This window comes from Centruroides vittatus, unplaced genomic scaffold (assembly GCF_030686945.1).
Source record: "Centruroides vittatus isolate TY-2023 unplaced genomic scaffold, ASM3068694v2 contig_2610, whole genome shotgun sequence".
NCBI lineage: Eukaryota > Metazoa > Arthropoda > Arachnida > Scorpiones > Buthidae > Centruroides > Centruroides vittatus.
Window position 1 is genome coordinate 27,861 of NW_027121660.1, and position 25,241 is coordinate 53,101.

General features: G+C 36.2%; 4 protein-coding genes across 4 annotated transcripts; 2 read left to right on the plus strand and 2 right to left on the minus strand.

The window, feature by feature from the left end:
• Positions 1-11,860: 11,860 nt before the first annotated feature.
• On the plus strand, positions 11,861-12,634 carry LOC136971584 (uncharacterized). The gene is made up of 2 exons (XM_067266050.1): positions 11,861-12,204; positions 12,247-12,634. The coding sequence occupies exons 1-2, from the start codon at positions 11,861-11,863 to the stop codon at positions 12,632-12,634; spliced, it is 732 nt and encodes a 243-aa protein (XP_067122151.1).
• A 2,218-nt stretch (positions 12,635-14,852) lies between these two features.
• On the plus strand, positions 14,853-15,848 carry LOC136971585 (uncharacterized). Its single transcript, XM_067266051.1, has one exon. The coding sequence runs from the start codon at positions 14,853-14,855 to the stop codon at positions 15,846-15,848; it is 996 nt and encodes a 331-aa protein (XP_067122152.1).
• A 1,545-nt stretch (positions 15,849-17,393) lies between these two features.
• On the minus strand, positions 17,394-18,047 carry LOC136971586 (uncharacterized). Its single transcript, XM_067266053.1, has one exon. It carries the CDS (start codon positions 18,045-18,047, stop codon positions 17,394-17,396), a length of 654 nt encoding a protein of 217 aa, XP_067122154.1.
• Positions 18,048-18,588: 541 nt separating this feature from the next.
• On the minus strand, positions 18,589-23,833 carry LOC136971591 (PCNA-associated factor-like). Its single transcript, XM_067266057.1, has 4 exons — positions 23,756-23,833; positions 22,532-22,597; positions 22,303-22,462; positions 18,589-18,918 (listed from the first exon to the last, which is right to left on the minus strand). Exons 1-4 carry the CDS (start codon positions 23,790-23,792, stop codon positions 18,849-18,851), a joined length of 333 nt encoding a protein of 110 aa, XP_067122158.1. The 5' UTR covers positions 23,793-23,833; the 3' UTR covers positions 18,589-18,848.
• Between the last annotated feature and the right edge of the window lie 1,408 nt (positions 23,834-25,241).

A 25,241-nucleotide genomic window follows, 5' to 3' on the forward strand; every position in this document is an offset into this window, starting at 1 on the left:
TGTTTTAAAAACTCACCTGAATTTGTATTTAAATTATCTAGGCTTTATCGCTATTAAAAGTCGCAACAGTAACTCTCTGCAAAGTAAATGTCACTGACATATATACTGACTAAAGTCTGACCTATATATGGACTGTTTATTTTGAAAGTGGTGTAAGTCCATTTTTTCTTCTTTCGAGATATTTAAACATTTGCATTTTAGTTGATTCAAAAATATAAATAAAGTGTACTAAGTTTGACAATGTTTCTATGACTTTAGAAATATGTAAGTTGATTGCATAAAGACTTCTATGTGAATTTAACTAAACTAATATATTCTTTCTGGGCCATAAATGGACTTACACCACTTTCATAATTATTGAACTGTAAGATTCATTAAATTTCTATTATGTTAAAACTCAATTTCACTTGAAAAACACTGTTTTATTCTGATTTTGTTTATATATAATAACAAGAAATAAAATGTTTATTTTGAATATTAAAAATATTTACTTATTGTTAAACTATTTTATAAGTTTATCATTATTATGAGCTTACCATTAGACACTGCTTTTCATTTAGGTTCATTACATGGATTTTTTTCCATTCCATCAAATTGTACATTTGTTGGTAAAATTCAGTTTTATTCCTCTGTTGTAAAGGGCTGTCCACACTGGAAGCGACTTGTCTTAAGAGAGAGTTAACCCCCTCCCTTAAGACAAGTCAGACAAGGGGGTTGAGCATTAGTGGACATCCATTTATTTCATTAAATTTTATACAATTTATGCATTTTATTATATTTATTTCAAAGTTTCTTGTATGTTTCATTACCACTTATGGTATCTATCATTCGTAAAGTGATGAAGGTTTTAATGGGGAGTTGCATTATGTTGGACATCCAAACAGGGGAAAGGTTACAAAAACTTGAACAAACTGGGACAAGAGGGGAGAGTAAAAGTTAAAGGAAAATACAGATGTAATTTATGGACAGCCCAAGTGCTTAATTACACTGCAGAAAATGGACTTGCACCACTTTCATAATCAATGATTATGCAATGTCATTTACCAATGAATTTTTAATTGATCAAAGCATATGGTTATTTTAAAATGCTAAGTGTGAATTGTTTATAAATAAAAAGTTTACACTAAAGTGTATGTATATTATGTGATTTCTCAATTTTTCCAAAACTGGACTTGCACCACTTTCAAAATAAATGGTCCATATATAAAGAGATTGCCGAAATTTAAGCAAAGTGCAAAAATTGCCAAAAGCTATTTTCTTTCTTTATCCACAGATGCTCCTAGAGAAAAAACTACTGGGTCTAGAAAGCTCAAATTTTAAACTTAAGCATTTCTCGTGATCTAGAAACTAGAAATTCTGCCGTGAAGTATGACTGACTACTTTCTCATAGAAAGTAGATTGAAGAGTACAGATATCAAGAAATTCAGAGAGAGTTAACTAATGGTACATGCTACTGAATATGTGGAAATGTAATTGAAGTGTGATTAATACACTTTAAATAACAGGCTTGTTAGATTGTTACTTCAGATTGGATAATAGAATGTCAGTCACATGGTCACTATGGAAAGATTTTTAAAAAAGAAGTGACACGATGTGGCTATCTTTTTAAATTTTAAACTTAATAAAGTAAGTTTAAAATATGCCATTTCCCAAAATATTTAAAAATGTGCAATGCAAGGGAGAATTTCCCGTAAGTTGCATTTAAGATGACCTCATTGCAACGAAAGTGCAATCGCAGACCCAAAATCGATAAAACGCTATTTATTACATAGCTAATATTTCTGCAAAATAGCCTGGAGTTTCCATCAGAACAAAAAGAATTTGGAATCATAAATTCATGCACTTGACTGTTTTTATATTAATGTTATTCAGCATAACAAAGGGTAGAATTTATGCCAATTGGATTGTTATAAGAAGTTTTAAATGGCACATCAAAAGCATTGATTGGCGATGCATTCAGTCGGTGCTTGGTGACCACCACAGCAGTTGCTGATGTAATAATACAATTATTAAACAAAAAACAAACATCTGAGATGTGAAACAATTTGCATCAAGTAAAAACTTATGACAATTTATACCAGGGATGGGCAACCTGTGGCCCACATTACTACTGTGTGTCCCCAACGTCATGCAAAATATTTTAAAAGATAGATAAAAATTTAAAATACCAACTTCGAGCAGTCTGTGGTCGTACTAAATACCAAGGGCCTGCTTTGTACATGACCAGTAGTTTCTAGTGCTACAGTGTTGAATGAAGTCAGATTAAAGTTTTTAAAACATTTATCATTGCATTTAGTTTTTTGCAAATTATATGCTATTAATCTATATTTATTATACTATTCCTTAGCTGAGAAAACAAAATAGGAATTTTTTTTTACAGTACTGTTTTTCAGTGAATATAGAAAATGTACCAAATGAACTTCAATTGGAGATAAACTTTCAAATCAAAATTACTTTGCAAATCTATTTCAAAGAAAAAAAATTTAATTTTTATGAAACTTTAATTTGGAAAATTGATTTTCATTGATAAAAGTAGACAGCAAAAATTCTATTGTTGTACAACTTATCTATGTGACCAGTTTTTCTCTGCAATGAATTTAGTAAAAAGTAACAGATTTGCATCTCAAAAATTTAAAAGTGACCAATATTCAGCCAAATATCTTGTCAGATATATTATGTTTACATCAGTTACAGAAATCACATTACAAATTAACATAGGTTTATTTAAATTGTAGAAAAATGCAGTTAAATCACTTATTCGTATGTTTTCTTGTGAGTGGCCTGTGTCAGTTTCAAAGTTTAATGTGTTGCCCTTACGTAGAAAAAGGTTGCCCATCCCCAATTTAGACTGTGAAGCAAAATGTAGAAAAGAATAATATAGGTGTAAAAATCTTGTGGGTACCACTTCCAAGCGCCAAGTTTTTACTTGGCACAATTTTTTTGTCTCAATGTTTGTGTTTGTAAATTTTCTAAAGAGAATTTGGGAGGCAACCTAATTCCTTTCTTTTTTAAAATATAGCCATCACGATAACATAACGGTGTAAATGTGACTGGTAAATCACAATATTTGGTTACGATTTGTCCTCCCAACATTTTTTTTAAGTTAAAATTTCACCATTGCACAAAATGATACAACACTTGTCTTCAAAATTATCAGTCATCTAAAGTATATTGTTAGATAAATGCAAATTTTTTTTTTCTTTTTAGCTGCTGTGTCAGCAAGATATAATCCATTTGATGGTTAAAGTTTACAATTGGAATCTTTCTTTTTACTCCAGAAATGCATATTTTAAAATCTTGGATCCCACCATCACTAGGTGCCATCTTTTTCTCTTTCACGGTCATTCCCAAATGCCTCTAAATGGCAGCACACGCCCGTGGTGGCAGAGTGACCACTATTAATGAACTTGACACAATATTTAGTTGGCATGAATATAAAAGTGATAGTAACTTCTATACAGAGAACTCAAATTTCACTTATTGGAATTATCTTTCATTGTAATACATAGAATAACTTTTAAACTAGAAATGATTGCTTTTTGAACTTAATGCATTCTTGAATTAAATGATTAATGATTAGGTTATAAATTTTAACTGAAGCCCATAAAATGACAAACACTATATATATTTTGGCCATATATCATCATTTTTTCCTCCGACTTGAAACAAAAAATTTTTTTTAATATTTTGTTGTCTTAGTCTTAGGTCCTCCTGTGCCAACTGGTGCGCTGGGCAACCAGCTGTCTCCATCAAATGCAGTCAGCTGCAATGGTTCCGTCATCAACTTATGGAACGCTGATCTTTATATGTAGTGCCAGGTCTATCTTGTTTCCTTTTTCCACCATACATTTTTCCTACAGTAAATTAAAAACTTGTGTTTCTGAAGGTAGTTTTAATACAAATAGTGTCTTTTGCTTCTATTAAACTTTTTCATTTTTCCTTAAATTACTTTTGTTTGTTCAAATGATATTTTGAGAATTGTGTTTTATTTTTCCCCATGTTAAATAATACTAAATGACAACATAAAAACCACAAATAATCACCACAAACCTTTCGGCAACAAGGAAATTAAAAGATATATTCAATTATTGCGAACATTTCTCGATAATTCAAAATGACCATCAGAAAACATTCTCGTTAATTAATTATATCGGCTAATTTCCTTGCTGCTAAAAGGTTTTTGCGGTAATTATTTCTTCCCGCACTTTTTCCCCCTGTAAATTAGCTGTGGCTAAATTGGCTATTTTAAATTTTCTGTACTTTTCCTACTTCTTCCATTAATAAACTTTGAATTCTGTCCAATTTGCCTTTCCTTTTACTTTGCAATCCAAAAATGCCATTTGTAGAAGTTTCCACAACAGTATTGCATTTATATTGCATCTTGTTGCTTTACAAAGCTTGACTTAAACCCAAATTCTAGCATGCAGCAAAATGACGTCATTTTGCTGCATGCCAGATGCTATAAGCAAGAACTGGAATCCAGCTTAAGACTAGTTTATGGAATGCAGACTGTGGTGCTACATTGTCTTATCCTGTCAAACAAACCTGTAAGGAGATTTTGGTATTAAAAAAAATGTCTCTAATTTATGACAAATTTGTATTTGGATCTTTTGTTTAATCATATTTAAAATAATACAGGATTAACTTTTACTTATTAAAAATTTGTTTTAAATAAGTTAATAAAAGAAAACAACCTGTATAGATTTTTGTTTTTGTACAAAACATTCTACAGTTTTATAATTTTAAATAGCAAAGTAAATATTGATCAGTTGTAACTTTTATATGGTTTCTTTGTATTTATCTTGCTCAGTTGTTATAACTTTTTTAGACACAATTTTTTTTTGTTAGACTGGATTATAACAATAATAGCAAAATCATTGTCAATAAAATCTACGTTTATTTTATTGAAAAAATCTGTACAATTTTAGAAATTTATTGTGCGAACATGGCGAGCTGCTTACAGCAGGCATGTGCCATGGCGTATCTCGCATCTGCTAGTTGCATCGTCAGTTTGTTCTTTTTCGCCGAATTGATAGGGACTGCTGCCATGTATCTGGACATACTGGAGCAGTTTGCTGCACTGAAGTTGCAAGATCTGCAAACTGATGTCATTTTCCAGCAGGAGGGTGCACCCCACATTGGGGTATAATCATATGCACTTTCCTAAACATAATTTTTCTCAACTGCTGGATAGATTGGGATGGTCTCACCTACAGGTCTCCACATTCACCTGACATAATCCCACAGTAAGAAATCTAGAGGAATTACATTAAGGATAGAGTATAAGACACATGCATAAGAGATGTGGACATATTGAAGCATCAAATTAGGGAAATCATTGCAAGTACGTTGCTGGACATACTCAATTTCCCACCACGTTTGTCAGTATCGCCTATAACATCTACTGCAGGCAATAAAAAGGTTTCCCGATATGCCAACCAAAATGGTTTGCACTTGCATTTCCTGCATCAAAAAATAGGCATCTAAGTTTCATACTGTTTTAAAAATACATTTCTAAAGCTTAGACTTTATAGACACCCTGTATTCTCAATACAGTACAAAAAGCTTTTGGTTCTGAGTTTTGTGTATTGTTTAACTTCATAAATACAACCGTAAGATAATCAAATTTTTTTAAAATGAATGCTGTTGCTTTAATTCTTAAGGTCTTTTCATGGTGGTAAGTTATATGAAAATTTTCCTAGTGTAAAGAATTTTCAGTTAATGTTTAAAATAAGTGTTTAATAATGAACTAACACTGCACTAGGGAGAGGGTGATGTGGGATGAGTCGGTTATCACCAACTGATGGTGTTGCCAAGCTCCTTGCAAATTCTCAGTATAATCAATTACTCTAAAATATCTTAAGAGGATTATTACAAAAATTTTTAAAAATTAATGAAATTTATGATTCTATAAAAATTATTTTATTTAATTAAAAAAAATTTTTAACAGGAGAAAAATTATGAAAATTAATTTACTGTAATAACCAATATTGGATTCAGTTCATAAATCCTTTCTTTATGTTTATGTAATGCAAATCTTGGGTTTCCAACTTTCCCTGATCCATTGGGAAACTCAGAATTTGGCAAAATTTTTAAATTCTTGGCCTGATTTTAACAGGGTCCAAGTCTTCTCACATTTAATTGACATAATGATCAACTTTTGGATTATATATAAAATCAGACTAAAGAGTAGGAGACAGCTTATTACAGGGATGAGCAACACGCGGCCCGTTAAATATGTTTATGCGGTCCGCCAAGCATTTCTAAAATTGAATTTATTTTATCGACTTTCTCCCATCAATATATTGTTATAAAATTAATTATAATAAAATGGTAGTACATACTAAACCAAAACAATTTTTTGTGACAAGATACACACTTGTCGGCGACTTGTTTAAACATGCAATACGAACGTGCTGCGTCTGTGCTTGTTTGCTTCTGTCACACAGTCAGACTGGTAAGCTGTTAACTAGCAATTTTAGCAATTCTTGTGTTTCTTGAAAGGCGTGAGTGCAATATTATTGTCAAAAAGGTAATATTAGAGTTTTTTTTATTCAAAATTAAGTCTTCCTACAAATATTTTTAACTTTCAAATTTTTATTCCATAATAGCATGTTGGAAAAGCAAACAAAACAACGGAAGGTTGCGGATGAGCACAGGCATTTCCAAGAAAAGTGGACATTTGATTATTTTTTCACTTTCGTCAAAGTAAAGCTGTGTGCTTAATATGCTCGGAGACTGTGTCGACATTAAAAGAATATAACATAAAAAGGCATTACAATACAAAACATGAACAACAATATAAAAACTTAACAGGACAACTCCAGATAGATAAATTTAATCAAATGGAGAAAAACTTGGGAAACCAACAGGCTATTTTTAAAAATCAAGCTATTTTATCAAATATGGCAGTAAAGGCTAGGTTTGTTGTCAGTCAAATACTGGCAAAAAAAATGAAACCCTTTGCAGATGGCGAGATGATAAAAGAATGTCTGACTGCTGTTGCAGAAATAGCATTTCCTGATAAACTGTTTGAAATAATATTTATTTTATCAAGATTCACCATTGCAAGGAGAATTGAAGAGTTGTCCGAGAACATAGCAATAACGCTTCGTGAACGCATTGCAAAATTCAAATAGTGTTCTTTGGCACTTGATGAGAGTTGCGATATTAGCGATACAGCACAACTGGCTATATTTTTACGTGGTATTGACACCAAATTTAATATTACCAAAGAATTGTGTTCACTGATTCCAGTGCAAGGGACTACAACCGGCAAAGACCTGTACGATGAACTAAAGTCTGTGTTGGAAAATTTTTCAATTTTATTAGAAAAGATTATTGGTATATCGACAGATGGAGCACGGGCAATGTCAAGCATGGAGGTAGGAGTATCGGGAAGGCTATTTCAAGACATTAAGAAAGTCGCAGGAAGGGAAATATTCGTTAACCACTGCATCATTCACCAGGAAAATTTGTGTGCGAAAAGATTGAGTTTGCCAAATGTCACAGTACCAATAATTAAACTTGATCAATTTTATAAAGTCGCACGTGTTAAATCACTGTGTATTTAAAGAATTCCTGAAAGATTTAAAAACTGAATATGGCGACGTGGTTTTTAATACCGAAGTACGTTAGCTTAGTAGAGTTGCAAGTCTAAAAAGAGTATACAACTTAAAAAGCGAAATACAATTATTCTTGGATACAAAGGGATATGCCTTTCCTCATTTTGGTAATAAAGAATGGAAGTGCGATTTTCGGTTTCTTATCAACATGACTCAGCATCTGAATGATCTTAATGTGGAACTTCAAGGCAAAGGACAGTTTATTCACAATTTGTACGATAAAATTCAGGGCTTTGAGCGCAAATTAAAATTGTGGAAACAGCATCTTTTGCAGAATAATGTGTCTCACTTTCCACATTTAGAAAAACGTTACTACTTCTCAAAAATACGCACAATATATAGACATTTTAATAAACGAATTTCAATTACGATTCCAAATGGTCAAAGCTGAGAAGACAGCGGTTTCCATGAAAATGTTTTCCTCGCCATTTAATATGTGGATACAGTTCCCAAAGACTTTCAAATGGAAGTGATTGACATTCAGAATAATACCGATTTTAAAAAATGTATTTTTCTCAGTAAACATCGAAAATTTTTATAAATCTTATGTGAGCCCCGAGAAATTTCCGCTTTTGACAAAAAGTGCAAAAAGCAAATAATGTCTCTGTTCGGAAGTACGTATGTTTGCGCACAAATATTTTCAACCATGAAATTAATCAAAAATGACCACCGATCAAGACTGAGTGATGCACGATTAGAAAGCTGCATACGTGTAGCTACCTCATCAATTCCGGCTGATATTGATCAGCTTGTATCAAAAAAACAGTGTCCAAATTTCTCATTAAAAATTTCAAGTAAATTCGTTTTTCTGTTCTTTTCTTGTTTGTTTTTATTTTGCATTAAAATTTGTATATGAAATCTTTACTTTTTTTTAATTTTATATTTTTTCATTCTAATGTTTATTATTAATAATATACAAAACTTTATAAGTGTTACTTTATGTGCAGCCCGCCAAAAAATTTTAAAATTCAAATTGGCCCATTGATTAAAAAGGTTGCTCACCCCTGATCTACTGTATTGGCAAAACAATTAGTATTGTATGCAACTCTAAAGAAAGGTTCTTAATTCTATTAAGTCAACCGAAAAAAGTTCATTTTAAATGAATTAAAGAAGAAAATCAAAGATACGTTGATAATCTAATGACCCATCTTTAAACTTGTAGTTTACAGACACATGAAAAATGTTGGCACAATACAAAAATTTTGGAGATTCATTATTGGATTTAAAAACAAAAAAATTCAATCAAATATCAACAATTTAATATCATGTTTAGGCCCAAAGAATGTTTAATGTAACAAATAAATTGTCATAAAGCTTTTAAGTGTGGTATTCCTATTGATTACAACAGAAATCATGTTCTTTATCGGAAAGGAGTAAACAAACAGCTGTATCCTTTTGGCAGAGGTTTGATATGAATTTTTGATAGGCCAGACACCGAAAAATAAAAATAATTTGAAAAACATTTATGTAAGATTTTAAGCTTCATTTTTGACCCTGGAATCTATCCCTAAAACATTGGATAGAGCTACATGATATTAGATTGAAATGAAACTTACATCCTGTATATACATTATTTCAGTCTATCATTAATAGCTTAGTCATATCGTCTGTACCCGTTATATCCAAATTGAATAATAACGGTATTATGAATTTTAAAATGAATTTCAAAGTTAGCACTAATGAAAAAATAGTGCCGATTGACTCCATTCTCAATATAGGTTGTTGTTTGTGTGGATAGTGGTATGTCCTCCAGCACCCTCAATGTTCACTCAACTAATCCCATTGTTCCCTGGGGGTGCCACCCACTTTGTAAATCACTGTACCAAATAGCAACTGCATTCACTTTAGTAGTCAGGGGTATTTGATAATGGCCGTGCACATATTTGGCTTAAGTGGTGTGAAAATTACCATTTATATTTTTGCTAAACATCCAAAATGTTTCAAAAAGTATTAAGAGATGTTGAAATTGATTGTTCTGATTGGAGTATACAGCACAATAATGCATCAATACATTCATAGTTTTGTATCGATTTTGTTTTCGACACTGTTTCACATAAAACATATAGTTAATTAACAATTAACTTTATTCCCTCTCGGATACAACTGACTGGGGTGACGACTGCACAAGAACTCCCCTCCCAGACAACGAAAGTATGTAGGAATTTTCACTTTTGACCTGACACTCAGATCAAGTTACAACCGACCGTTACAACAGATCTTCCCCCTCTAAAACAAAGTCTCGGAGATGTGCAAGTAGTGTCCATGTTCTAGAGCTCTCTCTACAGGTGGTCCTTTGTCTTCATGTTGATTATTCTGGGGAGCTGGATGTTGGTTATTCTGAGAAACTGGATGTTGCCTGTTCTGGAGTGGTTGTTCTCTTCAAGCTATCAGTTGATCAATATGTCTCCTTTCTATAGTTCCTTCTGGTGAAGCTATCATGTATGTATATGGTCCGGTCTTCTTTGTCACCTTACCTGGTTACCACTTCTTTGCGTCTCTATAGCACCTGTAATTGATGTTGTCTCCTATTCTTGTTTCCTCTGTTCTATCCTTATATAGGTGTGGATTTAGTCGATCATAGATGGTATGTAGTCTTCTTTCCATCAACAGTTCTGCTGCCGTTTTACCTGTAGTAGTACTAGGTGTTGTGCGTAAGCTAAACAAAAGTCTGGGGAGCAACACCTCAGTTTTTTCTTGGTTGTGATGTAATTTTTCAATTCTCCTCTTTATAGTTTGCACTTGTCTCTCTACTTGTCCGTTGGAAGAGGGATGATATGGAGGGGTAAATATGTGCTGTATCCCATTTTTACGTATAAATTCTTCCATTTCTTGGGATTTAAAGCTTTGGTGATTGTCTGATACAATTTTATTTGGTAGTCCATGAGTACTAAATATTCTCCTCAATAATTTCACGGTTTCCTGGGTTGACTGCGTTTGTACTTCTACCTCCACCCACTTCGAATAAGCATCCACTAGAATAAAATATGTATGTCCATAGTGTGGTCCTGCATGATCAATGTGTACTCGCTCCCAGGGTCCCGAGGGTGATGGCCAATGAGTATCCTTAACTGGGGTTGGGTTTGACCTCTGTTCTTGGCATTTTCTACACATCGATACCGTCTCTTCAATTTGGGAGTCCATTTCAGGCCACCAAAAATAGCTTCTGGCTGTTCTTTTCATTCTAGACATACCCTCATGTGTGGAGTGTAACAGGTGTAATAGCTGTGGTTGCAAGGTTCTAGGGATAACTACTCTTTGTCCCCATAAAATGCAACCGCGGTGAATTGAAAGTTCTAGTTTTCGCCTAGAAAAAGGCACAAGTTCTTCTGGACTACTAAGTGGCCATCCGTGTAAGATTGCATGTTCAACTCTTTTTAACACCGAGTCTTTGTTTGTTTCTCTGCTTACTTCCTGAGATGTGATGGGCAATTCTGGCTGTTCAAATATAAGGAATATCTCTCCTGGTTCAGGGATAGTCTTGTCTTCCACAGTAGTTGGTATACGAGATAATGCATCAACATTAGTCATCTCTGCTGACCGACGATGTTCAATCTTATATGAGTATGCTGCTAATCTTAAACACCAACGAATCATTCTGGGTGAGATTAAATCAGGAATTGGTTTAGCAGGGTTCAGAAGGCCCACAACTGGCTTACAATCCGTATATATAGTAAAATTTCGGGCAGCTAGGTAATTATGAAATTTTGTGATGCCAAAGATTATAGCTAATACTTCTGTCTCGAATTGTGAATAATTTCTTTCTGCTGGGTGGAGTGTCCTTGATGCAAAGTATATAGGAGCTTCGGATCCATCTGGTAATATGTGTGAAAGTACTGCTCCCACTCCATATGGTGAAGCATCACATGACAACAATACTGGTTTATTTAAATTATAATGGATTAATAATGTTTCTGGTGTTAACATCTTTTTTATTTTCACGAATGCTTTGCTGTGTTCTTTTTTCCAGATCCATGGTTTGTTTTTATTTAGGAGTGTGGCCAACCTGGCAACACTTACTGTGACCCTAGATTTTGCCCTTTGTCTCCCGGTCAGCCATTCTGACCACGTGCATGGTACTGCTGACACTCCCTGTACTAGAGCTCCAAATAAATTTGTTTTATCCGTTAAGTTCTGTAGTTATTTCATCAAGAACCCCAAAGTGGTGAGCCGGACGTGATCACAAGAACTTATTTACCCAATTCTGAGTAGTTAATTAGTTATATATTTCCGTCACGATGAAAAGCGAAAACCCCGTTGAGGTAGCACGTGTATCGGTGAAAATTCCACCATTTTGGAGAAAGAACACTAGAGTATGGTTCACACAGGTGGAATCACAATTTGCTGTCTCTAATATCACAACAGAGGTTACGAAATACCATCGTGTACTAGGATCGCTCGACTGTGAAATAGCCGAATTGGTCGCCGATCTTATATCCCAACCGTTGACGAGCACGCCCTACACGGACCTAAAGTCGCGATTAATCGACAAGTTCGAAGAATTCGAAAGTAGGAAGGCAAAAAAATTACTTTTAGAAATCGAGCTAGGAGACAAAAAGCCCTCTGCACTACTAAGAGAAATGTGAGCACTGGCCGGTACGCAAGTAACGGACGAATTTCTTAGAACGCTCTTTCTACAGAGGTTGCCTAACAACGTGCGTTCAGTTTTAGTGACCAAACAAGACAGTCTCCATACCTTGGCCGCTATGGCTGATAAAATTATGGAGATAACCAGTCCCAATTCAGACATATGTTCCACCAGTGATGCAACCGCACACCAGACAGATCGGCTCTCTCGCTTGGAGAAAGCTGTGTCAGAACTTGCCATGTCGATCCACGAATTACGAGCACGTTCCCCCTCACGCTCAGAGAGACGACGACGTTCTCCCAGTCCGAATCTACCGGGTTATAATGTTTGTTGGTATCACTTAAAATTCAAAGCTAATGCCAAGAAGTGCGCACCACCTTGTTCTTTTAGACGTGTCAGCAAGGAAGCTTCGGGAAACGACTAAGCCCCGCTCTCTCTGCGACCCAGAAGAGCGGGGAGAAAACATCCAATCGCTTATTTATTTTTGATACTACCACTGGTCGCAGATTCCTGGTAGACTCGGGGGCAGACATCTCTGTCTTACCTCCCACAACTCTAGAAAAACGACATATCAGTAATCGCCAACTGTACGCAGCTAATGGCTCCGTGATACCTACATATGGGGAGCGCCTCCTTAAACTTGATATTGGACTCCGACGAACGTTTTGCTGGCCATTTACATTAGCAGATGTACAGCACCCTATTATAGGAGCAGACTTTCTAAGCCACTTCGGCATTCTTGTGGATTTAAAGAATAGGTGCTTAAGAGATAATCTCACTCACCTGGCAACCCCAGGAACTACCACCACCACAAATCAGCAGACAGTGCTAATGGTATCACCTCAACAGAAGTATTCCAAGCTTCTCTTGGAGTTTCCTAACCTCCTGAAGGAACAACCCACATATCAGCAAGTTAGTGACCATAATGTCTACCATACAATCGTCACGACAGGAGCTCCAGTCACCGCTAAGCCAAGACGACTTTCTCCTGATAAGCTCACACAGGCAAAGCTGGAATTCCAACAGATGATAGACATGGGAATATGCAGGCCCTCCAAAAGTTGCTGGTCCAGCCCTCTACATCTTGTTCCAAAGAAGGACGGTTCATGGCGTCCTTGTGGGGACTATCGGGCCTTGAACGCTATCACTATACCAGACAGGTACCCGATACCCCACCTTCAAGATTTCAATTGCCAACTCAGAGGCAAATCCATCTTTTCTAAAATAGACCTGGTGCGGGCATTTCACCACATACCTGTGGCACCAGAGGACGTTCCAAAAACGGCTGTGATCACAACCTTTGGCTTATTTGAATTTCTAAAATTGCCATTTGGACTACGCAACGCTGCCCAGTCATTTCAAAGATATATCCACAATATCTTACGTGAATTAGACTTTGTCTACTCGTACCTTGATGACCTCCTCGTCGCATCTCGTTCAGAGGAGGAGCACGTATCCCATTTAAGAACACTGTTCACTAGACTCCACAGGCATGACATCAACATCAACCTGTCGAAGTGTGTTTTTGGTGTGCAGGAGGTTTCCTTCCTGGGCTACAATGTCTCCCAAGCAGGAATTGTTCCCCTGCCCGAACAAGTTCAAACCATCCGAAACTTTCCACGCCCGGATACTATAGAACAGCTCCGAAAATTTTTAGGACTGGTCAACTTTTATAGACGCTCACTTCCCAACACGGCACGCACGCAACAAGCTCTTTTTGATTTGTGCAAAGACACCAGGAAAAGAGATAAACGAAAAGTGCAATTGACCCCAGAGTCAATCGCAGCCTATGAACGACTTAAAGAGGAATTAGCAGGTGCTTGCCTCTTGGCCCATCCCTCCACTGATCTTCCAATGATGTTGATGGTGGATGCATCAGATTTCGCAATAGGCGCAGCTCTTCAACAAAAGAACAGGTCCATTGTCGAACCTCTAGGCTTCTTTTCTAAAGCGCTAACCAAACCACAAGTCAACTATAGCACATATGACCGTGAACTTTTAGCGGCATCTTCAGCAGTGCGATACTTCCGCCACATTTTAGAAGGCAGAAATTTCACGATATATACTGATCATAAGCCCCTAACCTACGCATTCCAGCAACGTTCAGATAAGGCATCCCCTCGCCAACTCCGTCATTTAGACTACATTGGCCAATTTACCACAGATATCAGGTACATACCAGGGAAGGATAACGTAGCTGCAAATGTCTGCTCAAGAATTAGCTCCATTTTTCTCCCAACAGGAATACCCCTGGAAGATATTGCCGCTGCACAAGCTGTGGACCAAGAGCTGGCTCAACTTCAACAATCACAAACATGTTCGCTGAAATTTCAAAAGGTTTGCCTCGATAACGGCATTGAAGTGACATGCGATATCTCAACAGGCAAATACAGGCCTTATGTACCTGAACAGTACCACCGGCTAGTTTTCGACTCCCTACATGGGTTAGCACATCCGGGAATGAGAGGTTCAGTGGGCCTGGTCAGCAAACGTTTTATTTGGCCATCAATAAGGAAAGATGTCAGATTGTGGGCTAAAACCTGCATTCCTTGTCAGAGAGTCAAAGTAGGAAGACATACTAACAGTGCAGTGGGGACCTACAACCAAGTCGATCGCCGTTTTTTCACATCAATGTGGATATAATGGGTCCCTTGCCATTTTGCCAAGGCTTTACCTATCTAGTCACAATCATAGACAGATTTTCACGTTGGCCAGAAGCCATACCGGTGGCAGACATCTCAGCTGAGACTATAGCCAATGTAATCCTTTCTACATGGATCGCACGGTTTGGCATACCACGCATTATAACCACTGACAGGGGTCGCCAGTTTGAATGCCAACTTTTTGCTGATCTCACCAAAGCCCTGGGAATTAGCCACATTAAAACAACGGCATACCACCCAGCTGCAAATGGGAAAATTGAACGGTGGCATCGTCAGCTAAAGTCCTCGCTGAGAGCTCAACTGACTGATAACTGGGTTGCTAAACTCCCAACCATCCTCTTGGGGCTAAGATCCTATGTCATCCCCAACTACAACACTACAGCAGCAAAGATCACGTATGGCGAACCCATTGCACTGCCTTCTGACCTCCTCGTCGACCATGAGACTACTTCCACCGACAACTTTCCTACCTTGATCCGCAGGTTAAAGGATCATATGAGGTCAATCCGCCCGGTCAGAGATGTCCACCACTCATCTAAGAATATATTTTTGCACCCCGAGTTGATGAATGCCTCGCACGTCTTCGTGCGCCACGATGCATCACGAAAACCACTACAACCAATCTACAACGGCCTTTTCCATGTCCTACGACACTCAGAAAAACACTTAGACACACCTCGTGGGAAACAAACTGTTTCAATCGACCATCTCAAACCCGCCTTCTTTCTTAAAGATACAACCACTTCTCCGCCATCCTCCAACAATGACAATGGACCTGTGAATAGAAATGACCACCCGCCGGATGAGACCACACAAATCAAGGCACCTTGCCCACGGACAACTCGTTCTGGACGAACTGTACGTTTTCCTTCAAAGTTCCTGAGCGTTGTCACTGGGGAGGGAGTATGTGGCCAACCTGGCAACACTTACTGTGACCCTAGATTTTGCCCTTTGTCTCCCGATCAGCCATTCTGACCACGTGCATGGTACTGCTGACACTCCCTGTACTAGAGCTCCAAATAAATTTGTTTTATCCGTTAAGTTCTGTAGTTATTTCATCAAGAACCCCAAAGGAGTCTATATAATGGTTCAGCTTCGGTTGCTTTATCTTTCAAAAATCTATCATAGAAGTTTACAAATCCCAAAAATGCTTGTAACTCTTGTTTGTTTTTCGGTTCCGGAACCTGTTGGATCGCTGCAATTTTATCCGGTGTGGGCCAAATGCCCTGAGCATCTATCAAATATCCTAGAAATTTAAGTTGATTTGTCTTGAATAGGCATTTGCTTTCGTTTAGTTTTAGTCCAGCTTCTGAAATCCGGTTAAGAATTTTCCTCAACTTTTGATGTAGGGCTTCTTCATTGAGTCCCATGACAAGTATATCATCTATCATCACAATTGTCCCTGGAATACCTCCTACGATCTTTTCCATCTCTCTCTGGCAAATAGCTGGACAACTACTCACTCCAAATGGTAATCTTTTCATTCTGTATAACCCCTTGCATGTGTTGATAGTCAGAATCTCAGACGACTCCTGGTCCACAGGAAATTGGAAGTACGCTTCCTTGAAATCAAGCTTGGCAAATACCTTTCCACCAGATAGTGAAGCAAGTATATCGTTAATGGCCGGCAATGAATATACATCTACTTTTATTGCCTCTCTGTTTACAGTGCAGCGGTAATCTCCACATAAACGTACACTTCCATCTGGTTTTGCAACGGGTACCACAGGAGTGGCCCACTTAGAAGTTCTAACTGGTTCTATAACTCCTAACTGATGAAGTCGATTCAACTCTTGTTCTACCTTTGTTCTCAATGCAAAAGGAACCTGTCTTGCCTGCATAAAAATAGGCTTAGCTTCTTTATTTATCGCTAAACTGACTGCCTCACCTCTAAATAGACCCATTTCTGAATTATTGAATAAATGCTGGAATTCTTGTATCAGATCGTCTGCATCATGTTGGTGATAAAGTCCCTCTATTCTGATTCCTAATGGTTCAAACCAATTTCTTCCAACAAGTCCTGGTCCATTTCCTTTAATTACTAACAATGGCAGATTCCTAACTTTTCCTTTAAATTGTACCCTCACCATTGTAGTACCCACTACCTCCAGATTCTGATCAGTCCATGTCTGTAATTTGACTTCTTCTGGCTCTAACTTGTCTCGCTGGATTTTGATTTCTTTTAAAGGTCCATTCGCTCACTACAGTGTACTCAGCCCCTGAATCAATTTCCATCATGATTGGTATATTTTCAATCTTAATCAAGATTTTTAAGGGTGGTATCTTACTTCCCTGTATTTTGAATAGAGATGTATATTCCTCGACCTGGTTAGACGTCAAATTTTTATGTCCCTCAATTCGGTGTACTTTGGCTCTCTGGCTGGATACCTCTTTCCGTTGTGCCCCAATTTGGTTTCTTCCCTGGTTTGCAAATTTTCTTTGTCCACTCTTTTGTTTCGTGATACACGCCTTTTCTACATGTCCCTTGTTTCCGCAGAAGTTACAGATTACCTGAGCAAATCAACAATTATTCGGGTTATGACTTCCGGTGCATCGAAAACAGCGTAATATGGCCGGCTGATTCTCTCTCTTGTAGTCCGCCTTTAAGTTATACACTTGGGTGTTGTTTCCGTCTGACCCAAGCTGGCTAACATCGTTAGACGCTGCCTCTGCTGCTAATGCTGCATCCAAAATGGCCTTATAAGTAGTGTCCGTTTTCGCCAATAACACGTGTTGTATTCCTTTATCCCTTAAACCTGCCACTAGCCTATCTCTTAACATACACTCTAGTGGGGCGCCAAAGTTGCAATTCATTGCAATTTTCCGCAGTTCCGCGACATAGTCATTGATACCCTCTCCCGGTTTTTGCGACCTCTGGATAGATTTGAACGATTCGACGGTTTCACTAGGTTTCGGGTTAAAATGGCTATCAAGAGCAGTAAGTACTTCATTGAAGTTAACTTGTGTCGTTTCTTTCGGCGCTATGAGTGTGACTACAAGTTCATATAAAGTTTCACCGCATACAGTAAAAAATAAAGCACACTTATCTTGGTCATTTTCAATCTGGTTTGCCTTCAAGCAAAAATTAAAGCGGTCCTTGTAAGTTTTCCACTGGCTGTCCATCTTGAATGGTTCGAAACGAACTCTACTGGTTGATGTTCCTGGGATCGACATTTCCAGCTTTTTATATATCGAATTGTAATTTCTGCTGGCAAGTCTGTATGTTAATCCTCGTCGCCAATTTTGTATCGATTTTGTTTTCGACACTGTTTCACATAAAACATATAGTTAATTAACAATTAACTTTATTCCCTCTCGGATACAACTGACTGGGGTGACGACTGCACAAGAACTCCCCTCCCAGACAACGAAAGTATGTAGGAATTTTCACCCTTGACCCGACACTCAGATCAAGTTACAACACATAGAAAGGCAACATCAGTGCACAGTTCTGACCTAAACCATACGGAAAGCTTATGTTCAAACTGTGTTCCCGCAGTACGTACGCATAATACTGGAATATTCCATCAGTTCAGAAAGCTTAAAATAGGACAAGATTTTTGTCACAAAACGGAACCAGAATTACATCATTTCCGCTGATGGAAAAATCAAGATTATTAATTTTGCCATTTTTTATACATTTAATATTTTAAATGCGGGTATCATTTCTAAAAACTTGAGAATAGTAAAAATTATTTAAATATTCCAGGAAAACTTCATTTTGAAATAAAATTTATTATGAATGTCTTAATTCTATACAAAAGCAATATGATACAGATAAATTTATTATTTGATTTCATTGTCTAAGTTTGAGATATACGTTCTTACTTAACTGATTCATAATAGGACATCTGTACATTATTAAAATGAAATTATATACTGTAGTTCAAAAGAACTTCAATTATACAGAATTCAAATCTAAAACAAAAATTTATTATGTACATTAATTAAAATATCGGTTAAAAACAAAAACTCTTAATCGCTTTCCTCAGATATTACTTGATAACTTTTGCTTGGACCAGATTCGTTGAGATCATTAGGTTCACTATTAAAAAAAATTGCCAAAATTCAAATAAGCTTTGTAAAAGCTTTAAAATAAAATTATAAATAAAAACATTTATCTTTGGCTTTACTGTATTTTCTCAATTTTAAAATGCACTTTTTTTTTTAAAATCCACTTTCACTTTTTTAAATTAGAGGTAGGGGAGACAAGGGAGGAACGGGACACTTGACTTTTCTGATCTGTTTATTTATTTTAATTCTTTATTTGTCCCGAAGTGAGAGTGACAGCACTTGTATTTTCTTACAAAATGGCTGATGAATTGTTTCAACAGAAAAGGCTTTAGAAGAAAAAATTACATTACAATGCTCCAGGTAAATATTAATACCAATATCTGATATCTTAAACATAAAATTTCAGATTACAGCTTTTAATGCTTGATACAAGAATTGAAAGCAATACTTTAATAGCAAGAAAGTAATATGGTGAAATAGTACAATTTTGCTATATGTCTAGTTATAGCAAGTATAATACAAAACACCTCCCAGTAGCAAGGAAGGGGACAGTCTCCCACTCCTCCCTAATAATAATTTTCCTAATGCGGTGTTAAATTTTCCAGTCTTTATTTTCAAGAAAAATGCCACATAAATGGAAGAAGAAAGATCCAACAAAATCAACACCAGCCAACAGTATGATTCTTCAAGCAGTGAACATTGTGTGTGACCAGGGAAAAAGTACAAGGAAAGTTGCAAAAGCCATGGATTTATCAAAATCAGCACTAGCAAAACATGTAATAAAATTTAATAGCATTTCAGACAAGGAGCTTGTATTCTAGTCTAACCTCATTTGTGGAATGCTTCTTCTTCCACAGAGAGAACCAAAGTTAAGAAATTACTTGCTTAGTGCAAGTAAAATGCACTATGGCCTGACAACAGCGCAGGTAAGAAATTTCACACGAGTTTGTCGCTGCCTTGAATAAAACATAACCCGGTGCACGGAATCTCAATAAAACTGCAGAATACGACTGGTTCAAGGGGTTTATGGGACGTCATTCACAGCTTTCATTGCAACCACCAGAAGCCACTAGCTTGGAAACTGCTACTAGCTTCAATAAAAAGAATACTGACGACTTCTTGGACAAACTGAAATCTATTTATGAAAAATATATTAAATTATCTGCATACAATGTCCAATAAATATTTGCAGTGATTGTTGGTTCATTATCACGTTCTCAGTTAAATGTTGATTCACAGTATTCTGAATAAATTGTTTATTTATAATCATGTAGTAAAATTTTCTTTTAATACCTCAAATCAAGAAAATACCGTTGTAAAATACTGTAAGATACTTTAAAGCAAAACCTTGTGCTGATAGTATGACTATCTCAGTAAAACTAACCTTGTACAGAGACACACATCAGTAATAAGTATTTTAATACAAATTCACACAGAATCCTTTTATGAACTGTCCCATTCCTCCCTTTTACTAGGGAAGAGTGGGACACTTATCACAGCATACAAAACTTTCAATGCTAACCTTTGGTAAAAAAATTATAACTCCCAATACTTTTACAAGCTGAAAAGAAAGATTCAAGATTTTTTTTCTTTGCTTATGTTTTTGACACACTTTTCACAAAAGTGTCCCATTCCTCCCCTACCTTACGTTTTGCAATTCAAAACAATAAGCAGTCATTGAGAGTAGACCACATGGGGTACATTACCAAAAAACTTCTATTATTTGTGCCTATATTACTCAATGTTCACATTAAAAAGCTTTTCTGATAACATTTGTTTAATTTATAAACTGCTTTTTAATGCTTAAAATGCCTTTAAGTGTAGACTACGATAACTACCACCATACCAAATGCTCCATACTTGTCCAACTCACTTAATGAAATATCTTGCTAGATGGCATTAACAAGTTCGCAATTCAAAGTGCTGTCGTTTAGGCAGAAAATAAGGCTAAAGGCAAGAAATTTGGACAGAAAACAACAACCCGCACTAAAACGACCCTATTCCGAACCATCTTGAGTGTCCTTCGTATAGGAAAATAAAGTTGTCACGTCCCAGGTGGACCATGCAGAAGTATTCGGTAACGAATAACGAAAAACAAAATACCGTCACAAATAAAAATGAAGACACGTCTGAAGTTAATCATTTGTCATACAATCATTAATAGTCAAGATCCAACCAGCTTCATCTTCACTATTTCGCATAAAAAAAGGATTGATTTTTAAGAACTTCAGTACTTAATTATTCAAAGCCAATATTTATGCTTACTTTGTAAAGATTAAAATGCAATTAATTCCACTTTGCACCATGTTTTAAGAAAAAGCAAAGCTGTGCACATTCTTTGCAACGTGCAGCCACACAATGAAAAATTCACCAAATGGATGTGACGAAACATACAAAAGAACTGTTGAGTAGAATTACTTTTCAGAAATTTATCTCTGTATTTAACTAATCGTGTCTCAGTAATTAATGGTAACTGTTACAGGCAAAATAAGCAAGCAAAAAAATAAACCCACAATATGGAAATTAAACCTTTAAATAATGGACATTTCACCGATTAAACATTCTTCTATTACTTTATTATAAATAAGATCTTATTGCTGGATTACAATACATTATTGGTCTTTATCGCTTCCAAATAAATGTTAAATTTCCAAAAATATAAACGAAAGAACAAACTGAGGATCTTTGCATTTATTCTTACTTAAATAAATGCAATCTTCCATTTAATACATTTATATTTAAATTATGAAAACATGGTATAACAGTCATAAATTTAATAATGCTAGTACAGTACTTTTGACATAAAAAATAGATCATATTCAGGCTGCATAATTTCTAGATAATTAGTTTTAAAAATCTGCAAATTTTTAAAATTTTTACAAAACTTAATTTTAATCAATCGAAATCTCTGCATTTAAGTGGAGCTAATAGCTCTCGGGGCTAATAATTTTTTAAATATAACTTTAAAATAAAGTACGTTTTTCTTAAGATACAAAATTCCTGCACCACATATGTAATAGAGTTTCTTAAAATTAAAACATTTACAAGATTTTTCATAAAACTATCATTAAATTTAGCATAGAGTTGAACTATGAATGCCATCATTTGATCGCTCGTGGGAACAAGCCTGACAGTTAGCATCGGGAAAAAATTGGTATGGTCGGCAGTTATCGTAGGCCATGCTTCGAGACGACGTTATAATGCACGAAAAGAGTAATGCCACACACCCATTTCGTGGAATTGTATTTTTTTTGTATCTGTTACTTAACAAAAATTAATTATTTAAAGATTTTTCCTTCATAAAAATAAAAAACAATTTTCAAATTGGATCTCTAATTCATGATGCATCTTAGAATTGAGAAAATATAGTATCACTGATAACTTGATAACATTTTATAAAATTTTTCAGAATTACCTAAAACTCTCTGTTGCCGAGGAACTGCTTGAAATCTCCGAATTATCCTGTTCATCCGAATCTCTCAGAGACTTCACCAAAAAACTACTAATTTCTTTCTGCCAAGGAGGAGTGGGTCTCGGACAGTAACGATTTCCGGGAGAACGTCCAGATGCTTTGTCTGAAAATTTTTTTTATTTAGTTATCTGTTTTTCGTCATTCTGTAAAATTATCGTTTAAATTTACATACTTGATTTTACTTTTGAAGTAGATGCACCAGAACTCATCACCTTTCTTGGAGCCTTTGCTGCCACTGCTAAAAGATTAAATTTTTTGTTAGAAAAAGGATCAACGAGCTTTACTTTCATAGTCTGTATTCATAATGAAAATCGAGATCAAATAATTGGAGACATCCTCGTACAAAACGTCACAATTTTTATGCACAGTCATCGTTCGACACTTTTTTAAATTCGAGCAAGCATGCACGTCTCAAATTTGCCCGTAGATTTTAGAATATCACAATTTTCATTGTTGTTTTGCACCTTTTGCCCAGTTTTCTTTAATAACACCGATTGTTCAATTTTTCGTCCTTGTCCTAGCTTCCTCTTCCAGCTTTCCTATAAACCAGGTGTCATTGTTGACTATGATAGTGCTCAAAATGAACCCGAAAGACTTGCAGTATTTGGGTTTTTATAGTTTAAATTAAAAGTTACTAAATAAAAGATTAAACCTTTAAAGATTTCTTAGGAAAACAAAAAGCAAATGAAAATATCAATTTTACAAAAAAAATAGAGAAAAAGCAAGACGTTGCCAAAACTTCAGATTAAGAACAACAGGAAAGCCCAGATGATGATGATTTGTCTAAAAGAAAACTCATATTCAAGTGTTTAGGAGTGAAGAAAAATTCATATTAACATACAATACTTTTGATTGTGATTGTTAGATAATTATTGATTGCTTTATTAAACATTTCTCTTAATTACAAAAAAGATTATTACACCCAACGTGCAATCTCATTCGTCAGTGATAAGTCTGACATTTGATAATGTGGGAACATTCTTCCTGGATAATTTACCTTGATTCAATATGCAATGTTGCAAGTCTTACATAATAATCAACCTATTGTTCTTTCACTAACCCTCACATACAAAACACTTCATCAAAATTTCTTATAATATGCTTACTTATTTCTTACCTTTAAGAAAAAAGTGTAAAATTTATACAGTTGATTTTTTCCTAAATAAAAATCTACATTAGTGTTCAAAAACAACTGATAATTTAATACCGTAAAAACTAAGTTAAAAATCGACAAAAATTATCTTGCGCGATGCCAGAAAGGCAATACCACAATAAGCAATAAGCATCACCCTGCTAAATTAGGATACAACAGGATTAAAAATTACAGAAACAAGTTCATTAAAATCTAAACAATTTAAAAAATAGAACGTAAATTAATTACAAAATCTAATTTTACCTTTTCTAGAACAACTATCGGCTTTAGTACGAGCCATTCTCTTAACGTCGACTAATTGATAGCTTCCCGAATTCAATTTACACGTGAGTACTTAGAAATTCCCGCGCATTTTCGGCATCACCGATCGACTCGAAAGCTTATTGGTACATTTTTGATATAAAATAAAAACTTCAAGTGTTTAAGCGTAAATAAATTTTTATGGTGTAAGTTTATTATTGGTAAATATTAAAATATTCATATATGTATAAATTAATATGAATAAATATTATTTTTTGAAATTGCTTTATTGCTTGTCCGCCCTCTGGCGGGATGGTTAGGATGGCTACTTCGCCCCGCGTTTTCGTTTTTTCGGACCCGGAGAATCCATGATTGCGTCCGTTGCGGGATATGTCGCTCCGGGGAAGATCAGATGGGGGGTGTGAATATCTAACATGGGCACTTACAAGGTGTAAATCCTGGTATAGGCGCGGAAGAAATCTGTTAGGACTTGAATATATACTAAGGGTGGGCATATCGCTAATGGTTTTAATGTGATGATTGGTGGAGGCGGAAGTCTGTATGATGGAGGTTCGAGAGGTATCAAAAATGCCCGCTGGCATCCAAGGGGTGTTTCACGTCATGGTCGGCAGAAATTGCAATGATATGGTATACAGAAAGCTGTTAGTGAGGAGGGAGTTGGTTCGTGCTGTGTTGATTAGAGTAGTAGTGTACCGATCGCTATTAGATAAAGTCTTTAAGGGCTGTTAGTGCCCAGCCATGGATAAATGCCGGCCCGATGATGTAAGGGTTACAGAGTGGCATAGTTGCAAGTGTCGTCGATTACGGCGGCGGCTGTGCGATTGCCGGATTTACAGTCTAGCCTCGAGGCGCGCACCGGAATGCTGGACTTCCAAGCTTGAAAGAACGTCCGGATTACAATTGGGGGAGATCCGGCGTTTGAAAGGGTAGATCGTGTAAAATGACGGCCGGGTTTGGGTAGTATCCATTGCTTTAACGAGGCCGATGCAGTGGGCCCGTAACCACCGCCTGGCAGCATGGGCAAGGGGTATCCTGATTAAGCTGGGACTTGAGTCGACTTAAATCTGTTGTAAAATATCGTTACTGAGGGCATCGCAGATGCGATTCGTTAACTATGGGTGTGAATTGGGCAACAAGGCGCTGCTGGAAGATCATAGCGATGGTTGGCTGATTTATAATCCTGTAAGTTGCTCTGCATTTCGTTGCAATTACATCCCGACCAAGAAAGGTGACGTGAAACACCCCTTGGATGCCAGCGGGCATTTTTGATACCTCTCGAACCTCCATCATACAGACTTCCGCCTCCACCAATCATCACATTAAAACCATTAGCGATATGCCCACCCTTAGTATATATTCAAGTCCTAACAGATTTCTTCCGCGCCTATACCAGGATTTACACCTTGTAAGTGCCCATGTTAGATATTCACACCCCCCATCTGATCTTCCCCGGAGCGACATATCCCGC